Here is a 19,344-nt window from a genome sequence, read left to right as displayed (position 1 = left end):
AAGAGGAATAAAATAAAGGTTTGCCGCCCGTAGGCCAAAGACGGCTAGGATAAGGTGGGACCTACAGAGCACTGAGAAGAGGTCTTCCCTCCTTGCTAAGAGCATTGTGGCTGCTGAGGGGTAACATATGGGTTCAGCTGGCAGGACAGGCCCCTATTGACCACTTGGTCTGATTTTTCCTTTGACAAATAGAGAAACAGAAGTCCAGAGACAGTGGGACAGGAGGGTCCTGGGTGGGAAGCAAGAGGCTCTGTTTCCTCATGTGTAAAATGTGGACAGTTGTTGCTGAGAGTGTGAAATGAGATCCTGGATGCTAAGGAGGGCCTGGTGACCAATGTAGGGTCATTGTCATTATGGCCTCTGTGTATTATTTCATTCAGTCTTCACAACAACCCTATGACTCCCTTACATTATAGAGGAAGAAACTGAGGTCCAGAGTGGTTGAGTGACCTGCAGGAGGTCATAGAGATAGGGAGAGACAGCCTCACAATTTGAATCCAGGCAGTTGGGCTCCGGAGCCCTTGCTCCAGCCTTTATATCAAATTGACTGAGGGTCCACGGGGTCTGATGGTATAGCACGTGGGCTGGCATCTATTGCTTCTTCACTGGGCCAGGCCAAGTCTGTTAGAAGGTAAGTGTCCTTAGTGAGTCAGGACCTGGCCTGCCCACATCATATGGAGTGAGGGTTCCTACTTTCAGCCAGCTTCCCATCTGACACTTCAGATAGTCAGCCACCACCTCAGAGTCCCCCCAGTTGGTGGCTGGACCAGCTCCTAGGTCCGCCTCCCCTTACCCAGAGTGCATTGCTCTACTAACCTCTCATAGAACAGGGGCCTTGCACTGAGGACACCACCATAGCACCACTCTTAGCCTACCAAGTAGAGTGGCTCCTTGTGGGGTCATTTCCCCTACTGAAGGACAGGATAGGATGGTGGGTGGAACTTGGATAATGGGGTCAGATAAGCTGGTTTGAATCTAGGTGCATAGTAGGTGCTCAGTAGACCTGTGGCTTTTGGTAGTCATAATGGGGAACTATCATCTGAGGTAGGGAGGTCTGTTCTGGTAGTGTGTCCCTGATTGATTTAGTAGTTCCCATGATTTCGTTCATCCGTTCAACAAATAGTTGCACCTGCTAGATGCTAGGTGATGTGTTGGATGTTGAGACCGAGAAATGAACCAGACTAACAAAACTCCCTACCCCACGCACTGACAGCCTTGTGGAGGCAAACATGATAAACAAGGTCTGCTGGATTGTGATAAATTCTATGGAGAAAAAGAAAGCAGGAAAACTGGGTTGGGTAGAGGGAGTTTCCTGTTTAAATGTGATGGTCAGGGAAGCTCTCACAGGGATGATGGTGCTCCAGCAAAGCCTGGAAGAAGGTGAGGGAGAGCACTGCGGCCCTCCGGGTGCATGGCCAGTGATTTCAGGAGCACCTTCTTTCTGTCTGCTGTGGATGAGACACTAAGCTAGGAGTCAAGAGGACACACCCAGGCAGGTGAGATCAGGTCAGTGCCCTGAGGGACAAATCCAGCACTAGGGGACTGAGAGAGGCTGAGTCTCCTGAAGAGGGACAGTAGGGGTTTCCCAGAGGAAGAGGCATGGAGCAGTGTCCTTCCAGGGTGCTGAGGCATGGGGGGAATGGTCTGACTTAGGCTCTGAAAGAGGGGGAGGAGCTGGCGGATCACTGCAGGCTTCTAAGGGCCAAAGCCTGCTGGAGTGGAGGATGAGCAAACATGTATAATTAATCTGTTAACTCCCCCTGAATAGACTTGAAGGAGTCCTGGTGATGCAGCAGTTAAGCGCTCGGATGCTAATTAGAAAGTCAGAGGCTCAAACCCACCAGCCATTCTGAGGGAGAAACATGTGAAAATCTGATCCCACAAAGATTGACAACCTTGGAACCGCTATGGGGCTGTTCTGCTCTGTCCTATACGGTTGCTACGAGTTGCGATTTCCTCGATGGCACTGGGATTTTTGAGTAGACTTGAAACTTGTACATGTGTGCACCAAAGACCAGGGGAGCTTCCTGGAAGAGGTGATCTTAGAGTTGGGTCAGGTAGACAACAATGATGTAAATGTCGATGCAGAGGTGGCCTTTGCCACAGTAGCCCGATGCCCTGCTTTGTCAGGAAGTACCTCTGATGGGTGGCTCCTCAGGGGCTTGGAGCCCTGGGAGGCAGGGGAAGGTAGAGCGGCTGTCCCCTTCTGCAGGCTGCTCTGTGTCTCTGCACCCCCTGATCTGCCCCTGAGGAGGGGGAGAAGGAGGTACCAGGGCACTGATGGATATGCTGAGACTGGGCTACGAAGGCTCAGCACTGTCACTGTACTCTCTCTCCACACGCCGGAACCTGACACCTTGACCACTGAGGCATAAAAAACAGAGAATTGGAAGGCTCAGCCTGTCAGGCTGGGAGTGGCCCCCAGAGAGGCCTGAGGAGGAGTGTGTGTGTGTGTGTGTGTGTGTGTGTGTGTGTGTGTGCATGTTTCTACTCCCCGCCTGTAGTTATGTGTGGAGCGGGAGGAGGCTAGTGACTCCAGGGAGAGGGTGGTCCCTCAGGCCTGCCTCATTGCTCCTGCCCCACCTCACAGAGCCCCAGGAACCCCACTTTGGCCCTTCATATGCACTCTTTGAGGGAACCCACGTACATAGACATGCTTGGGTTGAGAGTGGCCTCATGAGGTTATGGAACTCCTGTCACGGTCACCAAAGAGGAGCCCACGTGCTCTGTAAAACTACTTAGAGCTGGCTACCTTCCATTTTTCCATGCCCCACTCCAGGATCTAGGCTGGACACAGCCTTGGGGGCCCTGGAAGTGAGTCAGAGATGAGCACTAAGCCTCGGGAGACCCAGAAATAAATCAGGGTAATCCCTACCCCCCGGGCACCCCAGAACCAAGGCCATACTAGGGTGAGAACTTTGAATCCCACTTTTCATACCCTGGTCGGTGATCAAGAAGATCTTTCTGGGGCTGAAAATGGCAACACAGGGAACAATTGGCTCCGGGGACAGCTGGTCCTGAATGTACCATCCTCTAGTAGCACCAGGCTCTCCCTTCCCACCCTGACACAGGATGTCAAGATTGGCCAACAGCAGTCCCTTCCACAATACCTGGAAGGTCCCAACCACTCCCCTTTGCTTGTCCCTTCATTCCAGCAAATACCTGCATCCCCTGGAAGAGACTGGGTTTATGTCTCATCTCAAGGCCCTGGAGCCTTCTCTTCTGGGTCCACAGTGTGAGGCCATATTAGACTGGAGATCACCCTAGGGAGTGGAACTCAATCCACATAGCTCCTGGAGTGGCCTCCGCCAGGACCGAGAACCAAGCAGTATGGGGCTTTGCACTTGGGCAGGGGAGTCAGGAGAGACCTTATAAAAGGGGACAATAACACCAGGGAATACCTGGCACATGGTCATTCCAGATTGTACATGTGAGAAGCTGGCATTCCCTGTCCCTGAAGGAAAATGTAGACGATACTGATGATAACAACCACCTAATACAGATACGGACCGGACTTGGTTATTTAGGAAAAGTCCCTATGGGTCATGTCAGAGGTGGATGCCACTGGTGCTCTAAGCTGGCTGGGACCCAGAACCTTTTCTAAATTTTATTTGACATTTGGTTCCTGTTTCTCTCTCTGCCCGTGACATACAGGGAGTGACTTTTCCGGGAGCCCCTACAGCCACCCTCAATATTCCACATACAACGACTCCTGGAGGTTTCCCAACCCAGGGCTGCTTGGTAAGTACTGGTGGTTGCCGTGGGCATCTGAGATCTGGTCACTGAGGTGGGTGGGTAGCTGGTCCCAGACACAGGGGATGTGGGGTAATAATGGGGGCATTGGTGTTCTCTCCTCTGCTGTTTTTGGTGATAAAGGAATGCGACACAGAAGGAGAATAGAGAGCAAAAGGAAATTGAGGGGAAAGAGAAAGATGGGAAAAGTGTAGCCAAACAGTAACTTGTATTTCTCTTAAAATCACTGAGTTTTCTCTAAAGCAGGTAGCAGAGTGGCCCACTTAGGTTGGTTGGCAGGACTCAAGCTGCCTAGAGAGGCATCTTGATGAGGGCTCTCAGGCCCAGTGACTGATTAGTGATGTTTACCATCAACACCATCAGAGTTAGCTCCTTTTTGAATGGGCTGTCTTGTAGCTGAAAGCCGGCCAAAGTATGACATTCAGGACACAGCTGGTCCACGGCTGGGGCCAGTATGATCTGAGAACATCAAGACACATGGGCCACCCCAAAGGCCAAACAGACCAGTGTGACTCTAAAAATGCCAGAGAGAGGCTTTTGTTTTGTTGGAATGAACTTCACATGAAATCGGCAAGGGCCAAGGCTAAAGCTGAAGGCCAGGGAATGAGAGAAGCAAGGACCCTGGCTCACAGAAGCCACTCACCACTTGAGGGACAGAGCCAGCCAATCAGCTTGCAGGAAGCAACTCTGGGCATCTAGGCTGCATGTTTCCACATAAAAGGTCAGTCAGTGAGGACCCTCTGAGACCACCCAGATTTGCCTGCCTGGTTTAACAGTCCTACGTAAGTGCTATTGTTCTTGTTAAGTGCTGTTGAGTTGGTTCCAACACATAGTGACCTTGTATAGGGTTTCCAAGAAGTAGCTGGTGGGTTTGAACCACCAACCTTGTGGTTAGCAGTCCAGTGCTTATCCTACAGTACCACATCAGGACTCTAACCTACTTAAGGGAGAAGCTGTTAATTCTTTGGATCCTTCATTATTTGAGAATTGAAAAGCGTAGGCTTCACCAGAAATACACTGACCGAGTGTCTTCAAATTCAAGTTGCCAGTCCATAGATCTGTGAAGGAGGCTTTGGTTGTTAGGATGGTGGCGGTGGTGGTGGCTCTGTACTGTGGAGTCAGTTCCAACTCACAGAGAACCTGCATAGGGTTTCCGAGGCTGTAAATCTCTACTGGAGCAGAAAGTCTCCTTAGACACGTAATATGGACACCATCCTTTCTGGCCACATTTGGGCCTTAGGCTGCCGAAAGCATTCTGGCAGGTTGTGCTTACCTTGAGGATAAAGTAAGAAACAATGCCTATTAGTGTTCAAGGGCTTTGTGTCTGGGAGATTTCAAGCCTTTCAGAAGTCTCTTACTGTCTATGGCCTCCCTCGGGGACTGGATCTATATAGACTGATCTTTCAGACTTCTTTTTCAGTTTTGGTAAAAATCACTATGAAGTGTTTACCAGGTTCTTCATTACCTAACTGTTTCTCCTTAAACAAATCCCTAAGAGGTCTCATTCTGAGTTGGTCCAGCTGTCAGTCTCAGGAAAGAAGCTCGCCCTGAACCAGGGTCTTCTAGTTGTGGGGTCGGGTGTAGGGGAGAGTTGTGGGGGTGTGGGAGGTGAGGTCTAGGCTAGGACCCCTCCCTGAAAATCTGCCTCCAACTGGGAAACTCCCAGGAGATGTGGCACAAAGGGATTCTGATGGAGATATGACCCCAAGGAAGTCATGTGACCCCAGCCGCCAGGTAGTGCGGTGGACTTATAAATGGGTTGGGTAGGGACTGGAATCCAGTCCATGCATGGCACAAAGGCCTGAACCTTGGCACAGCACTACAGCTTTTTCTTGTTTGCATGAGATAACCTATAGGTAGGTTGGCAGTGGCCCTCATTGACTTGGGAATTCAAGAGACAGAGAAGGGAAGAGGAGTCACTCAGGCAGCCATGGGGTAGGTGGTCTGTGAAGTATGGGACCACAGCACGAATGCCAGTCTGTGACGTTTAAACCTCACTGTGTGGGAAGCTGGGAGCCAAAGAGGATAAGGATAAAAAGGTGGAGCTAGACTACATGTGAAGCCTCTAGGTAGATTCAAACTGCCTACCTTGCATTTAGCAGTGAGAACGTTAATCATTTGCACTACCCAACCAACCAAAACCAGTTAGCATAGAGTGGATTCCAGCTCATGGCCACCCCGTGTGTTGCTGAGTAGAACTGCACTCTTTGAGGTTGTCATGGTTATGATCTGTGGAAGCAGATCACCAGACCTTTTTACTGAGGTACCTCTGCCTTTTGGTGAGCAGTTCTGCCCTTAACTGTTTGCACCTTCTCAGGACCTTTACCCTCCGGCCTGTTCTGAGGCTCCTTGGTATTCATTCCTGTGGGAGCTGATGTCGTCACACCCCCCTCACATCCACTCTCACACCCCCTCCTCCATATTACAGACATAGCTGAAGGGAAGATCATCAATGTGACCTAATGAAAAAAAATGACCCATTGTATGCTGGTTTATGGGGAGAACTTCTCCCCTCTGTGCTCCTCCCCAGGAGCAGCTTGGGGTGTCCAGCGCTGGCTGTGTGACTCTGCATCCCCTCAGTGCCCAGGGCTGAGCCAGAGGCGGAGGGAAGAAAGGCCCATAGTCAATTAGGATTAGAATGGGAGCCTAGAGCATCGGTGGTTGGCCACTGTAAAGGGATTAGCCAATGAGTAGGAGCCGGCAATGACTGTGTCAAGAAGTAAATTGATGATAATGTGAATCAGAGAAGAAAAATGACAGAAGAAAGGACAAGTTTATTCCAGATGGAGGTCTAATGGGCACCAGGAAGACAGAGTGCTTTATGAGGTGATGTTTTCATTTCTCATGGTAAATGCAAACATTTTTGAGTTCACCGCGTTGCCTGGGTTTGAGAGCGGCTCTCTCACTGGACAGGCTGGCAAGACTGGGCTTTGAGAAGAAGTGAGTCCGAGCCAGAGCCAGAGGAGACTTGGAAGGGGATTCTGGGGAGTCTGGGGCTCTCTGAGGAGACTTCACTTCCATTTCCTGGGACCGTTTGTGGGGCAACCATTGTGTTTTTTTCCAGCACACTGGCTTGTGTCTGCCTGTGTGCCCTGTCCAGCCCTCACACAGTGTCTGGGCTGGCACTGCAGATGCTCCATGGGGACTGTTCTGATGCTGTCCCCAGCCCACAGAGGAGCCAGCGGTGGGAGGTCAACAGGCCTCTCTGAGTTAGTGCTCCAGGCAGGCAGGTGACAGGAGTCTCAGAAAAATCCATCTCTGGGAAGACTTAGCCACAGGATGGTGTCTGTGCCTTCCAGAACAGCCCAGGAGGTATTACCACCTCTGCCATGTCATTGCTGCCTTGTGAGTGGTAGGGAGGGGTTGGGTATGTCTCCCCTCACCCACCCTCTTGATTGCATACTAGTTATATGACCCTTGGGTAAATTCCTTAATCTCTCTGTGATTCCATCTCCTCATCTATAAAGTGGGAACAATAGGAATTTCTATCTGATAGTATAGTAGGGGTGTCAGTGGGTGATTTAGTAAGAAAATGCTCACCTTCCAGGTGGGAGACCCAGGTTTCATTCTGCCCCCATGCAAAGCCACCACCTACCTCTCTGTCAGTGTAGATTATATGAACAGATTTCAGCGGAACTTCCAGACAAGACAGATTGAAAAAAGCAACCTGGAGGTCTCACCCAGAGGGAGTAGCAGAGGAAAGCAGGCCAGAGGCAGTGGAAGCCAGTCCTGGTCACGTGGGTCCTCACACAGACTCTGTCCAGGTGCTATTGGAAAGAAGTCTCCACTCTGCTCTTCTTCCACCTACATGTAGACCCCAGTCTCCTCATGCCCAAATCTTCCAGTTTTCTAAGCCCAACTCAGGGTCACAGCTTCTAGGAAGCCTGCTCCTCCAACCTTCAGGCCAACATTTGCCCCATTATGGGCAGAGGCTCTTCGCTATGTTTTGCTCATTCAGAATTTGCTGAATGAATGAACGAATGAGAATGTGAATGTGCATCAGTACTGTTGTGCAGAACAAACCCAGTTGAGCACGTCTCATATTCCAGACTCCAGACTGGGTTCTAGGGGTGAGCGTGCAGCAGAGCTGAGCCCAGCTCCTGCCTTTGCAGGGCTCTCATCTTGGGATGGAGGACTCACAGAAAGAAGTAGTTGTGATACGAGCTGCACAGGAAGATGAACACAGCATAGGGGGGCTTCCAGAGGACACAGTGACCTTGGGACTTGAAGGCAGCATAGAAATTTAACATACAAGAAGGGGATGAGGACATAGACAAAGCGGTCCAGGCAGAAAGCAGACTATGGGGAAAGACACAGAGGCATGTTGTTGCTAAGTGCCATCCTGTTGATTTTGACCCATAGTGACCCAGTATAGGGTTTCCAAGGAGCAACTGCTGAGTTTGAACTGCCAACCTTGTGGTTCAAACCGACCTTGCAGTCCTGCGCTTATCATACAGCATCACACCCAGACAAAAGCATGAGAATATGATAAACTGGGTTAATAGAACCTACTAAGGCTGTCTTGACATTACATACATGGAGTGTACTTAGAAGGATCATGCTTGCTTAGCCTGTGGCGGTTGCTATTAGTGTCATCGTGTGTCTGAGATATTTCTCAGGAATGTGATGTATGAGTCTAGGAAGGAGAGGTGGTTGTGGCAGGCAGGGGCTAGACCAGCAAGCATCTACAGGCTAATGAATAGGGATTTTTCATCTTCTAAGTCAGGACCTGGTAAAATTTTTTCCAGAGGACAGACAGTAAATATTTTAGGTTCTATCTCTGTCATAAGGAGCTCTGGTAGCGTAGTGGTTACGAATCAGGCTGCGAACCTCCGGGACAACAGTTCGAAACTACCAGCTGTTCCATAGGAGAAAGATGAGGCTTTCTGCTCCCATAAAGATTTACAACCTCGGAAACCCTGTACAGGGTCGCTATGAGTCGGAACCAACTTCACAGCACATAACAACAACAACAATCTCTGTCATAATGACTCAACTATGCTGGTGTAGCAGAAATCAGCCATAGGTAACATGTAAATGAATGGGCATGGCTGGGTTCCAGTAAACACTTACAACAACAGGAAGTGGGCAGGACTTGACATGAGAGTTGAGTTTGCTGCCCCAGCTCTAGGTGATGAGGAGGCCTTGATATTTTGTGATCAGGAGCGTGGCCATGGTTAGACTCGTCATTTGGGGAACACACTGGGTCAGAGATCTTGGTGAACCAGGACTGTTGTCTGCATAGGGTGAGGCAGAGGAAGGAAAAAGGGTGGGGAAGACTGTGGCCATCCACCAAACCTCAGTACTCCTTCCTCTTTCCTAGGTTCCCCGTATTATTATAGCGCAGCTGCCCGAGGAGCCGCCCCGCCAGCAGCAGCCACTGCCTACGACCGTCACTGACCCTTGGAGACAGGCGGGTGCCAAGCACTTATGACACATATCATTGAGGGTGATAGCCTCCCGGCCCCCGACTGAAGACAGTCAGAGGGGCCTAACAAGACCGTCCCTATCACTTCCACTCGCCTGAAACGCCCTCCCTTCCTTTTCCTGCCAGAGACCCTGGGGTCCTGTGGTAGGGCTACTGGACTTCTGGATATTTGTCCATGATCTGAGTCAACCAATGAGATCCTCCCAACAGCAACGGGATCTCCGTGAACCAACAGACTGCTCCACAGACAACTATAGTCCAGCGCAGCCCACCAGCCCCCAACTGCCAGAGCACCACTGTTCTACCCACCCCAGGCCTCGGAAGGAGAACTCGCTTTTATCACTTCAACAGCACCCCTGTAAATACCTTCTTGCTTTTCTTTGGGCCTGAAGGTCCACCTGAGCAGACTGCCCACCCCATTATGCATCCTGTGTTCATGGTACATCACAGGACATCTAGGACCCTGTGCCCTGGGTGCCCCCATTAGGTGGGCTCAGAGTGTCCTTGAGACTAAGATGCCCACTCCGGAGCCCCAGACTCCTGCTCAGCTTTACTTCCCTCAAGTCTTGCCTAGAAGCCACATGGGCTGGCTTTGCTTCCAGCTCCCCCTGGAGTCCCCTCCCCAAGAGAAACTCACTTTGGGGAGCCCTCTCATATGATTTCCTGCTTCTGCCTTCCGGGGCCCAGGACAGTACCAACATCTCCTCTCCACATCAAAGGATTCAAGAAAGGAACTGTCTGGACATTCCTCAGCCACTGTTGGAGAGTAAGGATGTCGTCCCAGGTGTTTAGTGAATTGCAGACCCTGAATGTCAGTGCTCAATGGAATATAGGCATCACCAGGCCACACCAAGCAGTAGCCTGAGGTTCTCCTGACCCTTCAGCCCCAGGAGCTGCTGAGCTGAGCTGTTCTCTGAGACATGCCCAGACTCAGATCATTTTGGACAATAAAGGTTTTATGGAAACACACCTTCCGGGCCCCCAGAGAGTGGACTCTGGGCAAGTGTGTCCCAGCCATGTAGACAATGTTGGATTTAAAGGACTTTCCCCTGCACCGAGGACCACAAGCATCCTGCAATCAGTCCAGACTTCTTGAGCACCTCTTGAGGAAGCCCCTCCCCAGCCTCATGAAGCTTAGCATGCAACTGGGAGTGGAGAGGGTGGAGATGGGGCAGGGGCCTACCCTTACCACATGGATGCCCACCTGTTGGTACAAGGGGTGATGATGGTCAGGGCCATGGCCGGCAGCCACGGGAGCTCAGAAGGGAAGTTTGGAAAGCTCACTGTGGCTGGGGTGGTCAGAAATTGCCACATGAGAGGATTTGGGGCAGAGAAAGCCTCCTGGGAGTGGGGCAGGGCAGTGTGTCTGAGGAACCAGTGTGTGTAGTAGGAGTGGCAGAAGCCACCATCTCTTTGCCTGAGGCTTCAGTTCTTTGTAAAATCTCTGTTGTCAACTTAGAATAGCTTGGTGGAGGCCCTGTCCAAACCTGAGAAAGAGCCTGGGTCATAGCAATGACATTGGGCTTTGTGGTATCACGGGGCAGTGCCCCCAGTGTCTGCATGCCACCAGGTTGGCAGAGAGTTGGGGCAGAGAACCCAGATTTGGAATTCTCAGGCCTGGGAGGTCTTGTCCTGGCTGTACCTCTGCTTTACTGTGGGACCTCGGTCAAGGCACTGCACCTCTCTGCCCTTTGTCTTCCCTGGTACAGCAGGGTCACCTGACATCTCCTTCCCTCCCAGGAGCTGAGGCTATGACAAAGGCCCAGGGGCTGGCCTCCACTTGTGAGCAAGCACGTGGGGGTGAGCACCTGGGTCCTGCAGTATTCAAAACAAGAAACAAAAACAGTCAAGGGGGTGGGAATCAGGAAGGATCTTGAAGACCTAGTCTCACTCCACTTAGGGGAAACTGAGGCCCCACTGGGTGAAGTAGTGAGAACTACCCACTACCAAGTGCTTTGTTCCCCAACACACCCACACGTTGCTGGAACAGAAGAAGAAATAGATGCAACAAGGTGAAGTTACCAAGCAGTGACTGGCAGAGGTGGGGCTGGGACCTGGGCCACGTGGGCCCTAGCACTTGAGGATTCCTGCCACCACCATCTACCCACCTCCCATCCATAGGGTGAGAGGTTGACAGTGAGGGCAGAAAGAGATGGTTCTGTGCGCACTGCCCCAGATTGGGCTTCCTGGGCTGTTAGAACTGGCAAGAAAGCCAGCCACCCAAGCCAGAGGATGGGCCTAGGGAGCATGCAGGGGCCAGAGCCCACCTCCAGGAGCTGTGATGAACTGATGCAGCCTCCACCTGCCAGGTAGCCACCAAGCAAGGTAGGAGAAGGTGTTTCCTAGCCCTTCTCTTCCTTCCTCCTTCCTTCCCTTCTGCAGGAAGTGGTGGGGTTAGGGATCTACTACTTAGGACTTTTGGCTCCTTACCCCCTGCTTACCCCTCTCCCTGGATGATTGCTCCCACATCTTTGGATCCTGGCTCCACCTGGTGGTTTCAGGCCCAAAGGGAGGAGATCAGCCTTCCCTGAGCCACACCCATCCTTCCTCACTAACTCCATGTTGTATCACCGTGGCTCCTCCACCCACCCCTATTCCTCTTCGTGCCCCTGTGTGAGTTCCCCTCAGGCCTTGCCTTTGCCACCTGAGGCTTTGCTGGGCCTCAGATTGGATTTGTATTTATTAGACAACCATTGGATTCCTGGGCTGCCAGGCAGAAGCACAAGAGCACACACATACAAACGTATGTTACACACACACAAATACCTGCTCTCCCTAATTCAGAGTTCCTCTGCTGCCCAGCACAGTTGATAGCTGGTGAGGAGGCTTCCAAAGGACCCATGCCATTGAGTAGCTGCCAGAGAATGCTGAATGGATTACACAAGTGCAGGGCTTCACCAGCATCATGGCCGGAATCCTGAAACATTCCTCCAAGGGTCTTCAGCTCAATGTCCCAGCTCTGACTTTTTAAAGAGAACATTGTGAATTTTATGCATTTTTTTCATACCGTTAGTTTAGCTTCAGCCTAGAAAAAAAATTGACATATCAAAACCAACACCCCTTTTCCCAGGCGCCTTAGTTAGGGCCAGCCCTTAGTAACTGATGTTTGTATGGTGCTTTACAATTCTTGACCATCCCATGGGAGCAAAGATCACATTCTCATTTTACAGATGGGGGAATGGAGCTTCAAGGCTCACATGGTAAGACAGAGATGACACGAATTCTCAGGTGTCTGGGCCCCGGTTCTTCTCCACAGAATCATGCTTCTGTTATGAGAGTGAGTGATTTAGAGACACCCCAGCCCCCTAGAAATGCCTCAGACCCATACTAAGGAAGAAAAGAACGGGGAGCCAGAGACTGGCCTGAAAGAGAGGCCAGATGGTTGGTGGTTTCGCTGGTCCAACTGGATTCCCATGAACATGGAAACTTGCTGAGTCAGTCCAAATTCACACCAATCCTGGGACTTCATCCAGGTTAATTCCCTGCTGTGCCTCAAGGCTCAGAGGGGGTTAGGGGCTTGTCCGAGACCATGCCTCAATTATGAGGGGCCTGGACTCCCAGGCCCCAGCTCAGACTCCCAGGGCTCCCGTGGGCTTCTGGCTGTGAGAAGCAGGCGTGTCTGTGCATGAAGAGGCCCACAGGCCTGGAAGACATGTATTCCAGTCTCTAGAACTGTGAGCTAACTGCTCAGAGGCCAGGCAGGTAGCATCACTCTATGACTGGGCCTAAGAGGGATTGCTCCATTGAATGGCACTCAAGTGTGAAAACGTTTTAAATGCTCTGCCAAAATATGTCTGTCAGCCAGGTTTAGCTGACCGCCAACTTGCACACCGATCTTTGCCCTTTCTTCTCCTCTTGTGCTTGGCTGTGGGACTGGTGGAGTAGAAGCCAGAATGGTAAGAGACGTGCCTCAGGTTGACCCGCAAGTCAGTGGCAGAAATGGGCAAACCTACGTCCCTGCTACCTTCTTATTCCCTGTCTTGGGCTCTGCAGATGGTTTGAGCTTCGAAGGTGGGGTGAAGAGTAGGGAATGTGGTGTGGGTAGGGAAAATCATTGTTTTTTAAGGGAAGGGAAATTCTGGGAAATTCCCTTTCACATGTACAGGGAAGCGCCCCAGGGGTGACCTGCAGGCATTGACGGGTGAAATCCCTTTATGAGAAGTCACAGCCCGGTGCAACTGCCCTGGGGTTCCAACCCTCCCCGCTCTCTGGATGACATTTCAGCTAGAATTTAGCACCAAGCCAGAGGGAACAAATCTTACAAACAAAGCAAGCACTCCTGACAAATATCTGGACTCAAGATGTGCCTGAGATACAGCTGCCCAGCGGGTAGAGAAAAGTGCAGGCCCCTGGACAGACCAGGCTGGGGGGTGGGGGGGTGCGCATCCACATCTGCCCTCCACAGAGGGTGGTACTGTTACCCACCTAGAAGTTGGCTCTGGTGGTCTCCAGGCATGCACATCAGCGCTCTGGGGGAATTTATTCCTCTGGTTCACTTGGCCTCAGAAAGGTCCAATGCAAGTGCATTTCTTAAAAGGTAACAAAATACATCATTGGAAAGTTGGACAGTTCAAGCCATGACTCCTAGCCCACAGTCCGACCCACCTCCCAGCAGCCCCTTCAGTCCCTTGTCCCCTGTTGTCCCACATCTCAGGATTCTAGCTTGCATATTCATACAGGAGCTGCAATGTTGATGCACACGTCTACATGTCCCCACCGCCAGCTCCTTGCTATGTCTCCAGAGGACCAGCCACAGAGAACCGCAGTGAGTCCTTTGCCCAGCCACTCTCCTAACAACCTGCAATGGCTCCAAAGCAGTCATTCTCTGGAAGTAGGCTGACCCCAGTCTTTCATCCACTGGTGATTCCTCGCCACTCAGGCCTTGCCTCTGGACACCCCAGGTTCATAGGGGACCTCAGAGCATGTCACTGTCATTCATGTGTTCCCAGGGGGCCCGTTTAGCTCCTCTCAGAGTTGTGGGTAAACATAGCCACCATTCAGTAAGGCTAGCTATTCTTTTTTTCACATCTTAGACTCCTGCACAGCACAAGGAGAAAACACAGCTGCGTAGCTATTTTGTGGTGATCTCTGTGAATTCTTCCATGGGGCTGGGGCAGAAAGACAGCGAGGGAAGTGTGGGAACAGTGAAGGGGTATTATTTGGGGGCTGTGTGTTCCCCACATGCTGTAGACTCATCCACCCGTACCTGGGTCCAACCAAGAGAGACGAAGGGGTTCCAAATCTGTGGCCATGGCCATGGGCCGTCCTTATCCCTCAAAACTTCACACATGTGACCACGTCCCTTATCATCTCCAAAAGCACCATTAAGAACAAATGATTTTGGAGGATAGATTTTTGATTTACAAACTGTGCATTTCCCTTGGAGTGGAACAGAAAGGAAACCATTTAATGGCTCCCTTATTTTCAAGCATGAATACATTTTAATGAAACTCTTTTATTGTATTTGAGGAAACGGAGAGTTGAACATTCCAGCCAATCAATAGCCAATTAATTGCTATAAAGTTAAAAAGAAAATAAATAAATCCTGAGTCTATTTTAAATGCCCTACAAAGCTCAGAGCTTTGAGATCTGGCCTTCCCCCTCCATACATGTGTATGTGAATGCATGCACACACATAACACACACACACTCACTGCTAAACCTCAGACTCACTTGAAACTCAGAGGAGTCGCTGAGTCTCCTCATGCCAATTCTTGCCTGCTCTCCTTGGCCTTTGGTCAGAGAAGGTGAGCAGACCTTGAGCAGCCTGTCCTGGGACTCAGGAAGAAGCAGGCCATCCCCCTGGCTCCCACCACCAGCACAATGTTGGGTGGCAGACAGGGAGGGCCTGGTATAGTCTGGGTGCCCCTACTCTGCGCCAGCCACTGGGTCTCCAAGGTCAGGCTGAGGATGGACTCTGTCTCTGATTTTGCCCTGACTCCTGCTGGAAGATGCTGCCCTGGTTGTTCACCCTCTAGTGGCCTTTGGACATAGAGTATTTGTACAAATGCAGATTACATTACCAATGGAACTCTGCTAGAAAGACACATGGATTTTGCTTTTCGTTCTTTGAGACAGTTGGCCTTGTCTTAGGGACTGACCTTCCAGCATCTATAATAGAAATCCGTATCTATTATATCCGCCAAAGTTTGTGATGCCTGCATAAATGCTTACTTGTTAAAAAAAAAAAAAAAAAAAAAAAAAAAAAAAAAAAAAAAAAAAAAAGTACAAAAACAACAACAACAAAAATCCACGATTTAATTGCCTTTGAAAGTGGGAGATAATCCGTCTCCAACAGATTGAAAAAGAAAAAAAAATGCTTCTTAAAAATGTGTATGTTTTGTATTATTTTTTTTCTAGTAGGAAATAACTGACTTAAAATATTGGTGTTTTTTGTTTTTTTTCTTAGTGATGTGTGTTGCTTTTGTGTGTAATAATATTTGAATGTAATTACAGCAGTGCCAATTTGCCAAAGATGTTGGACATATTTTTCTTTTGTTGGGAGAAGGGCAGGGGCTGGGGGAGGGACTTGGGAGAAAACAGGGGTGGGGTTTTTAATTTTAAAATTTTTGTTTTCTTGTCAAATCTGGAATTTGTGATTTTCTTCTAAGTTAAATGGTTGACTGCAACACCTTTATTTTAGATTAGTTGAAGAAACATGCAATAAGATTGGCGTAGTTTCAATATTTGTATGTCCTTTCATGAGTGACTGTTACTTGTGAAGAATTGATTTTATGTAACCTTTATGTGAGATAATTATTTGTAAATATTTGCATAATTTTATTGGTTCCTAAAATAAAAGTAATTTTTTTAAGTTCAAAACCAATTTTTTTTTTTTTTTAATCTTATTTACCTGGTGTGGCTCTATGGGTTAATGCACTGGACTGCAAGGTCAGTTGAGCCTCAAGGTTGATGGTTCAAGCTCACCAGCCACTCCTCGGAAACCCTATACAGGATCAATATTAGTTGGCGCCAACTTGATGACAGTTAAAAACTTGATTTTTACTGATTCATAGATGGTCCTTGTGTAACACCTTTGACCATATCACATGGGGCTGCAGAGAATCTTATTGGATCCCCTGATTAAACTGGGGTCAAAGCAAATCTGTGTAACCAGAACATTGAGCTGTACCTCCAAAGCATGGCCTGGGCAAGAGAGTGGAGAGGTGGAGTTCCTGCCCTCAAGAGATCCAAGCTGCCAGCCCCGGCTCGGCAAGGTGGTGTGATGGCAGAGACCCAGCCCTGGCTCTGATACACTCTAGTTACAGGACCTGGGCCAAGTTCTTTAACCTCAATTCTTTCATCTCCAAAATGGCGAGTCATTCTATTCAACAAAGACTGATTGATTAAACACTGGGTAAGTGTACAGAGAAGGAGCTCTGGTAGCGTAGTGGTTACAAATCAGGCAGCGAACCACAAAGTCAGTAGTTCGAAACTACCAGCTGTTCTGTGGGAGAAAGATGAGGCTTTCTGCTCCGGTAAAGATTTACAGCCTTGGAAACCCTGTACAGGGTCGCTATGGGTCGGAATCGACTCGATGGCACATAACAACAACAACAACAAGTGTACAGGGCAAACTAAGTGCCTCCTGACATCAAACTTAAAGTGTCAAGGTTGTTATAAGGATTAAAGTGAACACATGCAAAGCCAAACCTGTTGCCACTGAGTTGCCAAGAGTCAATTGTGACTCACAGTGACCCAAGTGTTACAGAGTAGAACTTCACAGGGTGTTCTGTGATCTTTACAGGTACTCCTGGTGTGGCACTGGAGGAAAAGCACTGGACCACAAGGTCTGTTTGAACCACAAGGTAGATGGCTCAAACTCACCAGCTGCTCCTTGGAAACCCTATACAGGGTCGCTGTGAGTCGGAACTGACTACTCGACAGTAATTAACAACAACGACAATCTTTACAGAAGCAGATCACCATGCTTTTCTCTAACTGTACTGCTGGGAGGTTCAAACTAACAACCTTTAGGTTAGTAGGCAAGGGCAAACCATTTGCATCATACAGGCAGGGATCTCGTACATGGAAGAAGATCAAACCCACTGCCAATGAGTTGGCTGTGACTCATAGCAAGTCTGTACAGTTTCCAAGACGGTAAAACTTTACGAAAGCAGAGAGCCTCCTGTTTCTCCCATGGAGCAGCTGGTGGATTTGAACTGCTGATCTTGCGGTTAGCCATGCAACACTAACCCACAGAGCCACTTCAGTAAATGTGCACATGCTCATCTACGTCTTAATGTGATCCAGGTTGGGTCTTAAAACTCCCAGGAACCTGGAATGTCCAGGTGCTGCCCACACTCCTCTAATATATGATCAGGTATCCTGGCCTTTGGGCCCCAAAGCCAGAAGCCCTATCTGGCCAGAGCTGAGTCCAAGGATCCATGATGCTTCTGTAGGAGGTGTACTGTCACCAAGCCTTCAGAAGTGAATATTTGGGCTGCATGGGATCCCAGCAGTAGCTCTCTATCAGGGGCAGGACAGCTGCAGGCCCGAGCCCCTGCCGGGTGGTGTCGGTCTGCAAGGGCAGGCAGGGACTGCTGCGCCCCTTGGCACAGTGTGTGCGACGCAGTAATTGCCAGAGATGGAGTGGGTGAGTGACCGCATGGGGGCCGTGGGCTGTGACTCATTCATATTTAATAAAGCGGGTTGCTCAGCCTCCATTCATTTCAGCAATGGATGGTGACGAAGGTGACCCCTGGGGGACACTGAGAGAGGGTCGAGACGGGAGTGTATGGCTTAGCGGCATGAACCTCAAAGAGAAGGGGCAGCATTTTGGAACTGAAATCAGACCCCAGACTGACGGGGATTGGTGAGGTAGGGCAGGTGCTTCATCCCCCGGGTCAGGAAGAGATTCCAGTTTCTCCAGGACGTGTGCAGCAGAATGGGGCTGATGGGCCAGGCGTCCAGATAATGAGAGCAGAGACACAAACCACAAACACACCTGGCACCTGGGAAGCCTCCAAGCAGCCCCTCCACACTGAGTGAGAGCCAGAAAGTGGGGCTGAGGGTGGGCGGAAAGTCTGCAATTTATCCTTTAAACTTTCCTGGAAGACCAAGCCTGTACAAAGGGTATAAACCTCATAATACTTACCTAGAGGGTGCTGTGAGGAAAGAATAGTATGCATTATGGGCAAGTTTTTCCAAATCATAAATGTTTTGCCAAAATGTCTTCTCTGTTGAAAAGAAGTATAAATTTTATATTTAAAAGTCAAACTTCAGTTGGAACCTCCTCCGAACCAGGCTCAGTGCTAGTTTCAGGAAGAGGGTGAGAGGCAGACATGAACCCACAGGGATCCTGCTGGCTGGGAGCAGATGTGCATATTCTAAGTCCACACAACAGGTAACCACTGCCATCTACAGGTGGGGCAGCCTGGACGTGAGGTTTGAGGAGGGATTCCACTCAGTTGGAGGAAGGGTAATCAGAGGAAACTTCCTGGAAGTTTTATACTAAGTCATAAAGACTGGGCAGGATTTCAAGTGGGAATTTCAGAAAAAGTAGGGAAGATGAGTATTCCCAGTAGAGGTACAGTGTACGCAAATCTCCAGGGATGGAGAAGAGTATGTTAGGAAGAGACACGGAATTATTTACCTTGAGTTACTAGGCACTGCTGAGCTTTCCCCCTGCCTCTATGGATGCCATAGGGTCAAAGGTGAAGCTAACCTAAGCTTTAGGCCAAAAGTGAGGGGTAGCCTTACAAGGACTAGAAGGTGGTGGTGTACTGTGGAGTCATTTCCGACTCATAGCAACCCTGTACAGGGTTTCTGAGGCTATAAATCTTTACAGGAACAAAAAGCCTCATCTTTCTCCTGCAGAACAGCTGGGAGTTCCAAACTACTGGCCTACACTACCATTGCTCCTTGGACTAGGAGATAGGATTGTTCAAAGTGGGGGGAAGACAGATGTAACTAGAGGTTGTTGTTGTTATTGTTGTTGTTAAGTGCCGTGGAGTTGGTTCCGACTCATAGCGACCCTACACAGGGTTTCCGAGGCTGTAAATCTTTACGGGAGCAGACAGCCTCAGCTTTCTCCCACAGAACAGCTGGTAGTTTCGAACTGCTGACCTTGCGGCTCACAGCCCGATTCGTAACCACTACGCTAATGTTGTTATTATGTGCCATTAAGTCAACAGAATGAAATACTGCCAGATCCTTTGCCA

The 19,344-nt window shown here is 49.7% G+C and overlaps 1 protein-coding gene across 6 annotated transcripts in view; it reads left to right on the top strand.

Annotated features, from left to right (window-relative positions):
• Positions 1–9,162, top strand: part of PAX5 (paired box 5) — a 227,387-nt gene extending 218,225 nt beyond the window's left edge. For 2 of the 6 annotated variants that reach the window (XM_006863120.1, XM_006863117.1), the window contains 2 exons: positions 3,655–3,741; positions 9,077–9,162. In XM_006863120.1, the coding sequence (XP_006863182.1) occupies positions 3,655–3,741; positions 9,077–9,153 (164 nt within the window). In that variant the 3' untranslated portion in view covers positions 9,154–9,162. The remainder of the gene's footprint in view (positions 1–3,654; positions 3,742–9,076) is intronic. The other 4 variants (XM_006863115.1, XM_006863116.1, XM_006863118.1 and 1 more) reach the window with 2 other exon arrangements.
• The last annotated feature ends 10,182 nt before the right edge of the window (positions 9,163–19,344 follow it).

The sequence above is a fragment of the Chrysochloris asiatica genome, unplaced genomic scaffold, assembly GCF_000296735.1.
Source record: "Chrysochloris asiatica unplaced genomic scaffold, ChrAsi1.0 scaffold00053, whole genome shotgun sequence".
Taxonomy (NCBI): domain Eukaryota; kingdom Metazoa; phylum Chordata; class Mammalia; order Afrosoricida; family Chrysochloridae; genus Chrysochloris; species Chrysochloris asiatica.
The sequence above is the reverse complement of the archived record's forward strand: the minus strand, read 5'-3'. Positions and strand labels throughout refer to the sequence as shown.